This window comes from Mesoplodon mirus (genome assembly GCF_964341445.2).
Source record: "Mesoplodon mirus genome assembly, chromosome: 15".
In the NCBI taxonomy this organism is placed as follows: Eukaryota; Metazoa; Chordata; class Mammalia; order Artiodactyla; family Ziphiidae; genus Mesoplodon; species Mesoplodon mirus.
Window position 1 is genome coordinate 43,519,158 of NC_138991.1, and position 13,783 is coordinate 43,532,940.

The following is a 13,783-nucleotide window of genomic DNA, read 5'->3' on the forward strand; positions in this document are numbered from 1 at the left end:
CATGGAATGATATTAGATGTAAAATTTTCTAACCATTTGCATTTGCTAATTTTTCCATGAGAATATGTATTGGTTATACAGTAAATAAATGAATATAAATGGCATTTTTTTCTTTTTTTTAATTGAGGTATAGTTGATTTACAATATTATGTAAGTTTCAGGTGTACAACATAGTGATTCACAATTTTTTTTGTAAATATTTATTTCATTTATTTTCCTTATCTTTTTGGTTGCGTCGGGTCTTAGTTGTGGCACACGGGATCTTCGTTGAGACATGTGGGATCTTTCATTGTGGCGTGCTGTCTCCTCTTTGTGGCCCTTAGGCTTCTCTCTAGTTGTGGCGTGCAGGTTTTCCCTCTCTAGTTATGGCACGCAGGCTCCAGAGCACGTGGGCTCTGTAGTTTGTGGCACGCGGGCTCTCTCGTTGAGGCACGAGTGCTCAATAGTTGTGGCGTGCGGGCTTAGTTCCCCCGAGGCATGTGGGATCTTAGCTCCCCGACCAGGGATCAAACCCACGTCCCCTGCATTGGAAAGCGGATTCTTTACCACTGGACCACCAGGGAAGTCCCAGTGATTCACAATTTTTAAAGATTACACTGCATTTATAGTTATTATAAATTGGCTGTATTTCCTGTGCTGTACAATATATCCTTGTAGCTTATTTTAGTTTGTACCTCTTAATATCTCAGCCCTATCTTTCCCTTCTCCTTTCCCTCTCCTCAGTAGTTTATTCTCTAGATGTGTGAGTCTGTTTCTATTTTGTTGTATTCGATAGTTTTTAAAAATTTTTTTATATTCCATATATGAGCAATAATATATAGTATTTGTCTTTGTCTGACTTATTTCACTAAACATAATACCCTCCAAGTTCATCCATATTGTTGCAAATGGCAAAATTTCATTCATTTTTATGGCTGAGTAGGTAGTATTCCATTGCGTGTGTGTGTGTTTGTGTATGTATATATATATGTATATATAATACCACATCTTCTTTATCCATTCATCTGTTGATGGACACTTAGGTTGCTTCCATATCTTGGCTATTGTAAACACTGCTGCTATGAACATTGGGGTGCACGTATCTTTTTGAATTAGTGTTTTCGTTTTCTTCAGATATTTACCCAGGAGTGCTATTGCTGGATCATATGGTAGTTCTATTTTTAGTTGTTTGCAGAACCTCCATACTGTTTTCCACATTGGCTACACCAATTTACATTCCCACCAACAGTGTACAAGGGTTCCCTTTTCTCCACATCTTGCCAACATTTGTTATTTGTGGTCTTTTTGAATGATAGCCATTCTGACAGTTGTGTACATGTTATTTCTTAAATATTATTGAATAATTCAGGGAAGAGCTGATTAGAGTCTGAATCCAGGGCAGGGGCAAGACGGTGAAGGGTGTAGAGAGGAGGGGCCAATTTTTCTCATGGATAGAAAGGACTTGGTAACCAATTGGATATACTTGTGGAGAGCAAAGGAGGGAGGAGTTCAGAGTTTTAACTAGGATGGTAGGGCTGCTCAGCCTGGTGAGAAATGCAGGGGAAAGGGTTGTGGTGCAGGGGGAAGGGTATACTTATCCTTTCCCTTGGCTTCTCAAAGTACTCTGTTTATCTCATTACACTACATTTTTAGCACCAGTGCTGTGTGTCACACTTGCTTGTGGCTGTCTCTGTCTCCCCAGAGGGCGGCAACCCTGGCTGATTCACCCTCTGGATTCTCAGCAACTAATCCAGAAGAGCAGTCGCTAGATCGGAGCTAGTGAGTGGCACTGTTGCACCCCTCAGCTCATGTAATAGCAATAACTAGCATTATGTGTGAGCTCATCTTTTATGCCAGGCACTGCTAAGAACTTTATATGTGTTAGATATATAATCCTCATCATGTCCCGATGAAGTGAAATTATTAATGGCATTATTTAACAGATACAGAAACGAAGTCACTGAAAGGTTAAAGATGCCCAAGGTCACACGGCTCTTAATTACTATATGTCTTTATAATCATGAAACTTGAACAACTTCTGTGAATTCAGTGTGGTGGGAGCGTCCAATCCCATATGGTAGATGAGGAAAGTAAGGCCCAGAGAGGTGATTTTTCCAAGGTTACATGAAAGGAGCAGTACTAGAAATGAGGTTGAAGTAAGGAAAAGGTGGTAGCATGGATGGATCTTAAAAGATAGCACTGATTGAAAAAAATTAACAAACAAATACATATTAATATATACATATATAGCTATTTGTGTAAACATGTACTATGCACTGCACATTTTTCAAAATGTGTACAAACTAAAAAATTACACATTAAGCACATTAGAGTGGTTGCCTTAGGCTGAGGAGAGGAAATGAGTGAGCTATGAGGTGGTATAACAGAGCACCGCAGACTAGGAGTCTTAATCAAAAGATGTTTATTTTCTCATAGTTCTGGAGACTGGAAGTCCAAGATCAAAATGCCAGCAGGGTTGGTTTCTGGTGTGGCCTCTTTTCTTGGGTTGCAGACAGCCACCTTCTCACTGTGTCCTCTCATGGCCTTTCCTTTGTGCATGCGCAGAGAGAGATTGCTGGTGTCCCTTCTTATAAGGACACCAGACCTATAGAATCAGGGCCCCACCCTTCTGACCTCATTTAACCTTAATTTCCTCCTTAAAGGTCTTACCTCCAAATATAGTCACATTGGGGGTTAGGGCTCCAACAAATGAAGTGGGGGGTAGGGGGACACAATTCAGTCCATAACAGGGGCTAAATGGGAAATAATAAATAGAACCATGAAGAATAGAGAAAGAAAATGGGGTTGGAGCAATAGGCAGGATCCAGATTGAGCAAGGCCTTATAGGTCATACTAAGGGGACTCGCTTTAAAGTTTCAGAGAGGTCACTCAGTTCATAAATGCTAAAGCTAGGGTATGTGTGTGTGTGTGTGTGTGTGTGTGTGTGTATATATATATATATATATATATATATATATATATAGTATACTGTATACATAACTGATTAACTTCAAAGCCCATGTCATCCGAAACCACTCTGAGTCCTGATAACAAAATATAAATGTGTGTATTTCATCTTACTATGAAAAAAATGGAGTTCAGAGAGGGCAAATGACTTGCCCAAGGTCACACAGTAAGTGGGAAAGCTGAGGTTTGGGAAGTTCTTTCTGACTCCAAAGCCAAGCTCCTTTTACAAGTTCTGCAGCCTGCCAGGCTTTGTCCCGGACTAACTTCAATCACTCACTCTTTCATGCATTCATTTATCTAGTATATTATTTATTGGCACCTTCTTTGTGCCAGGCCCTGTGCAAGACACCAGGGATATAGAAATTAGAAGACATGGTCCCTGTCCTCAGAAAACTCAGCCGGGAGTAGAAGAGACAGCCAGATAAGCAAAGGTGGGCATTGGAGGGGACTGTGAAAGGTGCTGGGGAGTCCAGAGGATGGAAAATGACTCTGCCTGGGGTGGGTGGGGAAGGTTTCATAGACAAGGAAGAAGAGCCCTTTGAATCAAACCCTAGAAGGATAAAGAGGAGTTCACCTGGTGCAGAAGAAGGTAAAGTTCAATATACACAGAGCCTAGGATATGGGCACTCACTAAGGGTGAGTGAAAGACGGTGTGATGAGGTCAGATGGGGGAGGCTTTGGCTGCCAAGTCAGGACTCAGAATTGATTCTGAGATCACTGGGAAGCCCATGAAGGGTTTCAAGCAGGGGAGTGCCTTGGCCAGGATTCTGAAGGACAGTCTCTCTGGAAGTGGTGTCCGAAGACCTGAAGTCCTTTTAAAAATCCAGTGCAAGAGCTGGCGAGGAAAATTGATTGCCCCTCCCACCCTCAACCTTTGTTATGGCTTTTGGTCCACTCAGACCCTTGGAACTTTTTTTTTTAAACCACCTCTGTCAAAGCCTTCATCTCACTTGCTAGAGAGACCAACCCACTTCCTTCCTCTCTGCTTACACCCTACCTCCCACCAGGGTGATGGGGTTACAATGGGGCTTGGAATAAAGGTGTACAGAGAACAGAGGGGTTGAAGCTTCCTATTGGGGTTATGGGCAAAGGTATCCAGGAATTGAGGACCACAGCTGTTCTTGGTCTCGGCTTTTCCCACCTCTCTGGGCCAGTTTGAGCATCTCAGCTTCCTACATTGCCCGCCCCCTTGTTTGCCGCCCTCAACTTCCTGCCCCACCAGAGGAAGTGGGGAGAGACAGCAGGTGCAGCGACAGCTATCGGGGCCATGGTGAGTCTTTATGCCCAGGAATCTAGGCATCTCTGCCCCCAGTACCCAACCCCCAGGTTAGCCAGGTCAACCCACAATAGGTTGACTTCTCCTAGCCTCTGAGATCAGGTTATCCTGGGGGCCCTGCCTGCTGCCCCCAGCAGCCTCATATTGTCCACCCCCTGCCAACAGGACAAGGAGTATGTGGGTTTCGCCGCCCTCCCCAACCAGCTGCATCGCAAGTCTGTCAAGAAGGGGTTTGACTTCACACTCATGGTGGCAGGTCTGGGGGTTTTGGAGAGGGGCCTGGCAAGGGGTCCTCAAGAGACCTTGGCTGTCGCCTCACCTGACCAGTTGGGCCTGTCTTGTCCACAGGGGAGTCAGGCCTGGGAAAATCTACCCTCATCAACAGCCTATTTCTCACCAACCTCTATGAGGATCGGCAAGTCCCAGAGGCCAGGGGTAAGACCCCCTCCCCACCGTGCTCTCCAGGCACTCTGACCCCCTCCTCCCATGTCCCTAGACTGCACTCTCTTCCTTTCCATCTGGGTTTCCCATGACATTCTGGGGGACTCAGGCAGCTCACTGCTTTTCTCCGAGACTCACTCTCCTCCCCTGAAAAATGGGTGGAGGCAACTGTGAGTCTGAGAAAGGAAGTTAGTCCTGCCTCAGGCCCCTACCCAGCTCCCTGACCTCTCCCCATCCTCGTAGCTCGCTTGACACAAACACTGACCATCGAGCGCCGGGGCGTGGAGATCGAGGAGGGGGGTATTAAGGTGAAGCTGACCCTGGTGGACACACCTGGCTTTGGGGACTCAGTGGACGGTTCAGACTGGTGAGGAATGGGGGAGGACCTGGGGCTCAGCTTCCCAATGTGGCTACTCTGTGGAGACTGAGGGGTCAGATTCTGGGCTGGTCTGCCCTGCCCTACCCCCCCACCCCCGCCAAAGGTGGGGCCTGTTTCTGGTGGCCTTGTGGCCCAAAGTGCCCTGTGCTTCCCGACATCTCACCTGCCAGTTTCCTCTTATGTCTTTGGTTGGAGCCAAAGAAACTACTTCCCACACCCACAGTCCTGGCTAGCCTTGTCCCCTTCCCTTGCTGTGGTCCCTGTTCTCTGACTTTCCGCTGTCTCCCCACACCCCAGCTGGCTGCCCGTGGTGCGCTTCATTGAGGAGCAATTTGACCAGTATCTTCGGGATGAGAGTGGCCTGAACAGGAAGAACATCCAGGATTCCCGTGTCCACTGCTGCCTCTACTTCATCTCACCCTTTGGCCGGGGGTCCGAGGGGCACCCTGGGGAGTTGGGACATTTGGGGAGGGCTGGAGGGGGAGTGTCTCTGTGCCCTGAAACTGAGCCCTGACCCATCCCTGGGTGCAGGCTCCGGCCCCTAGATGTGGCCTTCCTCCGGGCGGTGCATGAGAAGGTCAACATCATCCCAGTCATTGGCAAAGCAGATGCCCTGATGCCTAAGGAAACACAGGCCCTCAAGCAGAAGGTGTGTGCGGTGGCCTCTGACATTTGGCCTCACATGAAGCCAAAAGTCATGATCAAAATCGAACTCAGCTTTGACTCCTTTGATCTTGGGGTAGCCCTTTTGGAGCATGATGTGTCAGGCTAGCCTGGAAGAAAGTTTCTGAGGAAGGTGGGTCATAAGCTGCCTAAGGAAGCCATGTCTCTGGAGGTTCGGAATAGAATCCCTGGGCTGGATGCTTGGCTAAGACCTGTCTGAGGCCAGGGGTGTAGACATAATGACCAATATTATCCTTCTGGCCCCAGGATGCTGACTGCCCCCACCCCCACCTTCCCACCTCCCTGTGTCTTCAGAGCCCTTTCCCACTGTTTCCGCTTATGCCTCTCTCTCCTGGTCTTTTGGTGTCTGCTCATCTTCAAAACTTCCCAGGCATCAGTCTTCCCATTAGGGTAACTGTCTCAGTTTTTCACCATCTACGTCTCTGTCTCTCGTTGTCTGAGATTTTGTTTTCAGTCATCCCGTATGTCCATCTTTCACCATCTCTGTCTTTCACGTCTTCCTCTCTCTCTTCCACCCCGTGTCTGCATCTATATCTCACTGTCTCTGGTCATGCAATGTCTGTGGTTCACAGTCTCTGTGTTTCTCACCATCTCTGCATCTGTCTCCTCCAAGATCCGGGAACAGTTGCAGGAGGAGGAGATCAATATCTACCAGTTCCCTGATTGTGACTCTGATGAGGATGAAGACTTCAAGAGGCAGGATGCGGAGATGAAGGTGCAGAGGCAAAGGAGGAAGGGGCAGAGAAGCCAGGGGAGGCGGATGTGGAGGTGGGAGCTGAGAAAGAGGTTTCTGCCCAAAGGGGGCCAACAGTGATCACTGACTCCTGCCCTCTAGGAAAGCATCCCTTTTGCCGTCGTCGGTTCCTGCGAAGTAGTGAGGGACGGCGGGACCCGACCAGTGAGGGGACGCCGCTACTCCTGGGGCACCGTGGAGGGTGAGTAAGGCCAGGAACGCATTGTGAGGCCAGCAGGGAGCCCAGGACGTCTCCGAGTCAACCGCACCCAACAGGTGAAGTTGGGGAGAGTTATGGTCCCGGGGGTCCTAAAAGTCAAAAGAGGGGTCCTTGGGCAGCAGACCCGACCCAAGCTCCCCGACTCTTGCCGGTCCGCCCCCCAGTGGAGAACCCACATCACTGCGATTTCCTGAACCTGCGACGGATGCTAGTGCAGACACACCTGCAGGACCTGAAGGAGGTGACGCATGATCTTCTCTACGAGGGCTACCGGGCGCGCTGCCTACAGAGCCTGGCCCGGCCTGGGGCGCGTGATCGAGCCAGCCGTAGGTGAGAGCCAGAGCTGACTCCTAGGTGCTTCCAAGGTTCCGCGCTCACCATCCGTGACCCCGGCCTTCACCTTCTAGACCTCTCTCCCGGAGCCTTTCTTTCCCCACCCACTTTGCTTATGGCCCTAACCTGAAGGACATGGTCCCGCCAAACCCCAGGCCCTGCCTCGCGGCAGTGACTCACAACCACGGTTCTCGACTTTGATTCCTGTCCCTTTCCCCCACCCCCTAGCAAGCTCTCCCGCCAGAGCGCCACAGAGATCCCGCTGCCCATGCTGCCTCTGGCCGACACGGAGAAGTTGATCCGCGAGAAAGACGAAGAGGTGAGCAAGCACCTCTCTTTCTCCCAGATCAAGGCTCCAAATCCTCTTCGAAGTCCCTTTCTGACCTTGCCCAGTCCCACCGCCTGCAATCTTGCCCCGCACAGCTGCGCCGCATGCAAGAGATGCTGGAGAAGATGCAGGCCCAGATGCAGCAGAGCCAGGCTCAGGGCGAGCAGTCGGACGCTCTCTGAGACCCCCGCCCGGACCCTACTTTACCTCGCCTTCGCCTTCAGTTGGTCTCTTGTCCAATCCTCGAGCCCCAGGCTGCCCGGCGCTTAATCCCGGAGCCCCAGCCTGTAAGGCCCGCCCTCGCAAGGGGTTAGCGGGCTAGCAGGCTCTCCCAATCCTGGAGTGTGTAGCCCCGCCTTTGGCTCCGCCCCGACCCCGCCTTGGCTCCGCCCCAATCCGCCTCGGCTCACCTAGAGAGCTAGAGCTTCCCTCCCATCCCCTAACTCTCCCAGCCCCTAACTCTCCCACCCCCCGCCCCACTTCACCCAAACTGCGACTTCAATAAAAACTGAATTTCCCTGAGGCCACGCAAGTCTTCTCTTTCCCAGCGGGAATAAGCGGCGGGCGTAGCGGGTGGAACCGTTCCACCCAGGCCTCTGGGCCACTATTTATTCATTCATTTGCTGGGCACTCGTTTCGTGTCAGCTGGTGTTTCAGCGCAGCCTCCCACCTGAGCCCTGCTCACACAAACGCACTGAAGCCGTCGCGGATAAGAAACGAGACCAGTTCAATTTATTAGGAGTCGAGGTGGGGTGGTCGCACTGGCAGGAAGGCGTTGCCCAGCAGAGGCGTAAGAGGGTCCGCTACTCCTGGTCCTTGGCGTCGCCATGCGTGATGACGTAGCATATGTTCTTGTAGTCTACGTTGCCGCCCACGTCGGGGGGGAAGGCCGCCCACATATTCGTGATCTGGGGAAAAAACGCAGGGGTATCTCCAACCGGTTCCTTACGTTCCCCTTCCCCCATCCCTCCACTTCTCCTAGGCCCTTTCCCCACTCACCTCTTCCGGGGAGAAGCGGTCACACTGCGTGGTAAGCAGCTCCTCCAGGCTGGAGAGAGGTGACAGAGATTGGGCTTCGTGATTCCTTTCCACTCCCTCCCACCTCATCCCCGTTGCCATTCCCAGTCTTGCCTTGAAAATCAGGGTTACTCTGGATTCCTCTTTGGTCTCCCAAACACTCTGGCCTCCCCCCTTTTGCCCTTCCCCCTGTGTGCTGTGAAAATTTAATCCCATCGCCACAGTCCTAATTTTTCCCTTATCTCTGGCAGTGCCTAACTCTTGGTAGGAATTTAAGGAGGCTTTCTGTGTGGGAGCAGCTGGAGGGTGTCACTTACAACTCCTTCTTGATGGTGCCCTTCCCCTCGGGGTCCAGGACCTTGAAGGCTCCAGTGATCACATCCTCAGGGTCGGCACCTGGGGGGGGGTCAGAGGGCACATGAAGCTGAAGGGTTGCTAAAGGGTCAGTCCCTGAAAGGTCTGGGGAGAGGCATCTGGGGGTTTGGACCCAGGACACTTCATTCACCTTTGAGCTTCTCCCCAAACATGGTCAGGAAGACAGTGAAGTTGATGGGCCCGCTGGCTTCCTTCATCATGTCATCTAGCTCCTCATTCTTCACATTGAGACGCCCTGGAACAGGGTGGGGGAAGCATGGAGTGGAGGGGGTCTAGGGGCCAGGGAATAATGCTTCCCATAAATTCACATCATCCCATCCTTTTTTTTTTTTTTTTTTTGTGGTACACGGGCCTCTCACTGTTGTGGCCTCTCCCGCTGCGGAGCACAGGCTCTGGACGCGCAGGCTCAGCAGCCATGGCTTACGGGCCCAGCCGTTCCACAGCATGTGGGATCTTCCCGGACCGTGGCACGAACCCGTGTCCCCTGCATCGGCAGGCGGACTCTCAACCACTGCACCACCAGGGAAGCCCCCCATCCATTTTTTATCTGGGTAGACTGAGGCCCAGGGTGGACCTGGCAGGGCTGGAACCTAAGGCTGCTGAATTCCCAGGACTCTGCAGCCTTGAATCTTTACAGGTGGAGTAGGCTCACCCATGGCTGCGAAGGTGTCCCGCAGGTCTGCCTTGTCGATAATGCCATCACGATTCTGGTCAATTACTGTGAAGGCCTGTGGAGGGCCAGGGTAGGGAGAGGTTAGGTCCCCCATGGCCAGGCTTCAGCATCCTTACTCTAGGCAGATCAGATTCTGAGATTCTGGCCCCCAGCCAGCCATCCACTTACACTCCAAGCAGGGAGGAGAACAAGGAATTCTAAACCCTTCCCCTCCCCCCAACAGGTGCACATTCCAGGGAGGGGTGGGGGAGGGGCAGCAAGGGGAGCCTTTGGTCAGCCTTCAGTCTCCCTTCTCCCCGCACTTACCTCCTTGAACTCCTGGATCTGGGTCTGATCGAACATGGAGAAGACATTGGAGCTTCCGCCCTCTGCCACTGCCTTTCTCCTGGCCTTCTTGGGTGCCTGAGGGATGAGGGTTGGGCAGAGGGGTTCATGGACCAATCCCTACTCCTCTCTAGAGGCGTTGGATTAGATTCAGGCTTCTTTGAGTCCATTCTTCTAAAGCAACTCTTCTGGCTCTAGGCTTCCCCTTCCTTATGACCTCTTTGCTGAGGAGACCTGCTGCGGTTGTACCCCCGAATTCCTCTGTGTAGCCCTCAAGTCCCCATCCTTCCATCCTACCCAACAAGTGGAGTGTACCTCCCCTTCTCAGTGCCCTGACCCTGCCTCCTCTGAGTCCCAGACTTGCTGTGTGACCCTGATCACTCACCCACCTGAACCTCTACTTTCTCATTTATAAAATGGGAGTGGGAACACTTGTCTGGCTGGTCCCGGGGGTTTTAGGAATATGGAGTGCAGGACGGCATGGAGCATGCTTTGAGAGGGACTGGGCTCCTGCGAGTGGAGTGTCTAGGCAGATTATCCTTGGTTGGATCCTTTAGGGCATCATTCTGTACATTCCCCGTTAGTGATATCAAGAAAGGGAAGATTCATCTTTTTTCCTCTTGCCAGACTGGGAACCAGCTACTTTCTTTCAAAGGATGAGGCTGCCCTGAGGTCTGAGGGATCTGGGCAGGGGCTAGGGGATTCTCACTCACCATGTCTTAGGTCTCCTGGGGGCCAGGCAGTGGCTCTGGCTGGAAAGGAGCAGAGAGTCAGCCTGGGGCGGTCCCTCTGGAGTTATATAGTCCTGCCCCAGGGAGCCGTTAACATACCAGGGTAACCTTAGCCCTGTGGGTGCCCACCCCAGATACCAAAATAGCCCAGCTCAGGGCCTCTCCTTTCTTGGGCTGGCAACAGCTGGAGCCCAGGGAGGGAGGGAGGAGGGAGGGAGTCTTGGAATGCAGGTAACACTAGGACCTGGGCAGGAAGGGATGTTCTTTTTCCCCAAAGGAGGCCGGAATGTGCCAGAGTTCAGAGAGGGCCCAGGCTGAGACACAGGACTAGGAAAGAGATGCACCAGGCTCCTGTACGCCTGTGTGGGGTGGGCCCAGATTTAAACCCAGTAAATTTATTGAGTACCTACAGTGTGCCAGGCACTGGTCCATGCTTTGCAGGTGCACTTTGACAAACACAGTCCCCCCCTGTGTTTGTCTGTGAACTGTTGGAGTTCACAGTCAAGGGTATGTATATGTGGGGGTAGTGACAGAGGTTATAGGTGGGAGAGAGCTGCCTGGGGAAGCTGAAGGATCAGGAAGTCTTCTACATCCCCTTCAAGAAGAGGGGGGATTTTGTGAGGAAAGATGTGGGGCATGGAATCACTAGGTATGAAGAGACTAGACAGCCTGGAGCAGAGAGCCTGCTCTGTGACCTTGGGCTTTGTGCTCCAACTCCCTGGGCCTTGGTTTCCCCCTCTATAAAATGGGGACGTAATTTCCATCCCACAGAACTTGTGGAGGTGAACACTATTTGGAAACAGTTAGTGAAGTATAATCATTATTTTTATTTTTATTTTTTGGCTGCGCCACATGGCTTGTGGGATCTTAGTTCCCCGACCAAGGATCGAATCTGGGCCCTTGGCAGTGAAAACCTGGAGTCCTAACCACTGGACTGCCAGGGAATTCCCACAATCATTATAATTAATATTCAGGCCCTGCCTTGTTAGAACTTACAGTCTAGCTGTGGAGACAGGGTAAATGCAGAAAATGACAAACCAGCTGGTCAGGAGTACAGAAGTAGAGGACATAGCAGCCCTATCTAGGAGTATGGGAATGACGTTATGAAGGCTGGTAGAAGTGAGTCAGGTGAAAGTGGAGGAACAGAAATGCTAAGTGGTGGGCACAGATGGGCAAAGGCCTGGAGAAGTGAAAGATCAGAAGTGTTCATTCACCAGAATTGGGATGGGGCTTGAGCAGAGGATACAAGGGGCTGGACATCAGATACCGGAGGGTCTTCAAATGCCACGCTGAGGGCTGAGACCTTGGGAGCCTTGGAAAGGTTTGAAACAGGAGAAGGACATGGTCTAGTGTGAGTCTATAATCACTTTTTTGGATACTGGTGTGAAAGTTGGAACTCAGAGGAGGGGAGTCAAAGCCACTCCTCAGTGGCTGGGATGGCCAGTGGCTTCTCTCTCCAATCTGGGCAAGAACCAGCTAGGCTGACTGTGTGACTTTGAGGTATGCTCTCCCACCCCTCTGAGCCTCGGTGCCCCAGTCCATTCTGTACAGTGGAGGTCTGCGGAAATTGTGGGTGAGGAAGCCCCAGGAGGCCCAAGGTTGGCAAGGACACCCGTGTCTCCTCCTCCTCCTGTTCCCTCTAGGACCTGATGTCCTGAGGAAGTCTCCTCCTCCCCTCCCCCTCCTCCAGCCTCATACCAATGCCTCTAAGACATTTGCTTTTCTGGTCACTGGGGTCCAGGCACCTGTTGTCTCTAAGAAGAGAGACAGAGCCACCCTAAACTTAGCAGCTGCCCTTGGCCTCCTGCACTGGCCCCTCCCTGCCTCAGTCGACAGCTGCCTCACCTTATATGGTTACCATGGGGGTCCAGGCCCAGGGAGGAGCCCACTTATTACTGGGTTCTGGGAGGGGAGGAGAACTCCAAAGAGGGCGATGGGGGAAGTGCTTAGGAAGCTTGGGCCAGATGGAAAGTGGAGAAGTTGAGGAGGAGGAGATCGGGAGTGGCATATCTCAGACACTGGAGTTCACAGGATCTGAGTCTGAGCTGGGATTAAGGAGCCTCAGAGAACTCAGCAACCAAGTAACTGGGAAGCTGGGAGCTAGGCCTGACTGAAATTTCAGGATGGTGGACTTTGTATGGAAATTGGAGCCCTCCTGGTGCTGAATCCTGAATCCTGGACCTCAGGGGAATGAGGGCCAGAGAGAGGAGGGGCTGGTAAAGTCAGGGCTTTGTGTTTGTGGTCTAGGGTAGCCTGGAGGGCTCATGAGATTGGGGTCTGATTTCTTAGCAGAGAATGAGGAGCACAGAGGGGTGTATCGATGAGGAGAGAGGAGTTGATGGAATGGGTCCTGGATCCCCAAAAGAATAAGAACACGGATGTGGGAATTCATGGTATTGGGAATTCATGATTTGGGGTCTGGGATCCCCACTAGAATGGAGGGGGCACTCAGAGGATGAGTTCCAAGGAACTGGAGCCCAGATCCTGGGGAAGAGCTCAGATAGAAGGGGCTGAGGAGAGGGACTTGGGGATTGGGATACCCACAGGAAATGGTGGATCCAGAGAGATGAGTCACTTATAGGATTTGGGGGCTCTGGTTATAGTCGCCTGGGATTTGTTGCGGGCTGGGATGAGAATTAGAGGCTGAGTGAAGGGCGAGAGTACCTGATCAGAGCACTGGATCAAGTGCCCTGTGGTGGGCTTGGGAGCTGAATAGAGAATGGGCCCCACGAGAGGACTCAGGCAGGGCAGCGTGGCGCTCTTATTGGCTAACGGTTGCACCCATGCCCCCGGTCCCCGCCCCCTCTCCGCGCCGTCCCCAACTGTCACCCCCACCTCCCGCGCTTGTCTCCGGTTGTCACCGACATCCCTGGCTTGGCACTGCCTGCTGGCAGCACCCCTTCCCTTTGGATGCTGCATTGGCTGAGACAGCTGTCTATCTTCCTCCTGTTGCTAAATGAGAGAATGCATTCATTGGCTGACAAGGTAAATTAATCGCAAATTTGACCCTCCCTTCCCAGCTGTCATTTCTTCCTGACCTTCTTGGGAGACCCAAAGAATCCCTCAGCTCCTATCGACTGCGGATGCTGTCTGTCACCGCCCAAATAGACATCACTGTCTGTCAATTTGACCTCCGCCTACTCCCCTTTTCATTGGCTCCCTTTTAACCATTCTTATTAGGCAGGCCCGCCTCTTCTCGCACAGCACCCGCCTCCTTCCACAGTCTTTCACTCTTCAGCCATCTTTATTGGCCAGGAGGTTCATCTTCCTGCTTTTCTATTAGTTACTCACTTCGTCCCGCCTCCCCCTGCCTTCACTCGCCC

The 13,783-nt window shown here is 51.7% G+C and overlaps 2 protein-coding genes across 5 annotated transcripts; one reads left to right on the forward strand and one right to left on the reverse strand.

The window, feature by feature from the left end:
- Positions 1-3,026: 3,026 nt before the first annotated feature.
- SEPTIN1 (septin 1) lies at positions 3,027-7,862 on the forward strand. The gene is made up of 11 exons (XM_082600661.1): positions 3,027-4,216; positions 4,388-4,478; positions 4,571-4,657; positions 4,907-5,030; positions 5,340-5,474; positions 5,574-5,691; positions 6,340-6,441; positions 6,562-6,661; positions 6,844-7,009; positions 7,241-7,331; positions 7,436-7,862. Exons 1-11 carry the CDS (start codon positions 4,214-4,216, stop codon positions 7,520-7,522), a joined length of 1,104 nt encoding a protein of 367 aa, XP_082456787.1. The 5' UTR covers positions 3,027-4,213; the 3' UTR covers positions 7,523-7,862.
- A 281-nt stretch (positions 7,863-8,143) lies between these two features.
- Positions 8,144-13,525, reverse strand: MYL11 (myosin light chain 11; the record flags this gene model as incomplete). Of its 4 annotated transcripts, XM_082645322.1 has the most annotated exons (8): positions 13,125-13,166; positions 10,443-10,481; positions 9,712-9,807; positions 9,385-9,460; positions 8,863-8,967; positions 8,675-8,753; positions 8,340-8,388; positions 8,144-8,248 (listed from the first exon to the last, which is right to left on the reverse strand). In XM_082645322.1, the coding sequence occupies exons 2-8, from the start codon at positions 10,443-10,445 to the stop codon at positions 8,144-8,146; spliced, it is 513 nt and encodes a 170-aa protein (XP_082501448.1). In that variant the 5' UTR covers positions 10,446-10,481; positions 13,125-13,166. The 4 variants fall into 4 exon arrangements, with proteins under 4 accessions (XP_082501448.1, XP_082501451.1, XP_082501450.1 ...); XM_082645325.1 differs by lacking the exons at positions 10,443-10,481; positions 13,125-13,166 and adding an exon at positions 13,499-13,525; XM_082645324.1 differs by lacking the exons at positions 10,443-10,481; positions 13,125-13,166 and adding an exon at positions 13,296-13,371.
- Between the last annotated feature and the right edge of the window lie 258 nt (positions 13,526-13,783).

Excerpts from the sequence above, each read along its gene's own strand:
- SEPTIN1 (XM_082600661.1), top strand. Across the intron at positions 4,658-4,906 it reads GCAAGTCCCAGAGGCCAGGG|CTCGCTTGACACAAACACTG; the intron begins GTAAGACCCCCT and ends CCATCCTCGTAG. Across the intron at positions 6,442-6,561 it reads GGCAGGATGCGGAGATGAAG|GAAAGCATCCCTTTTGCCGT; the intron begins GTGCAGAGGCAA and ends CCTGCCCTCTAG.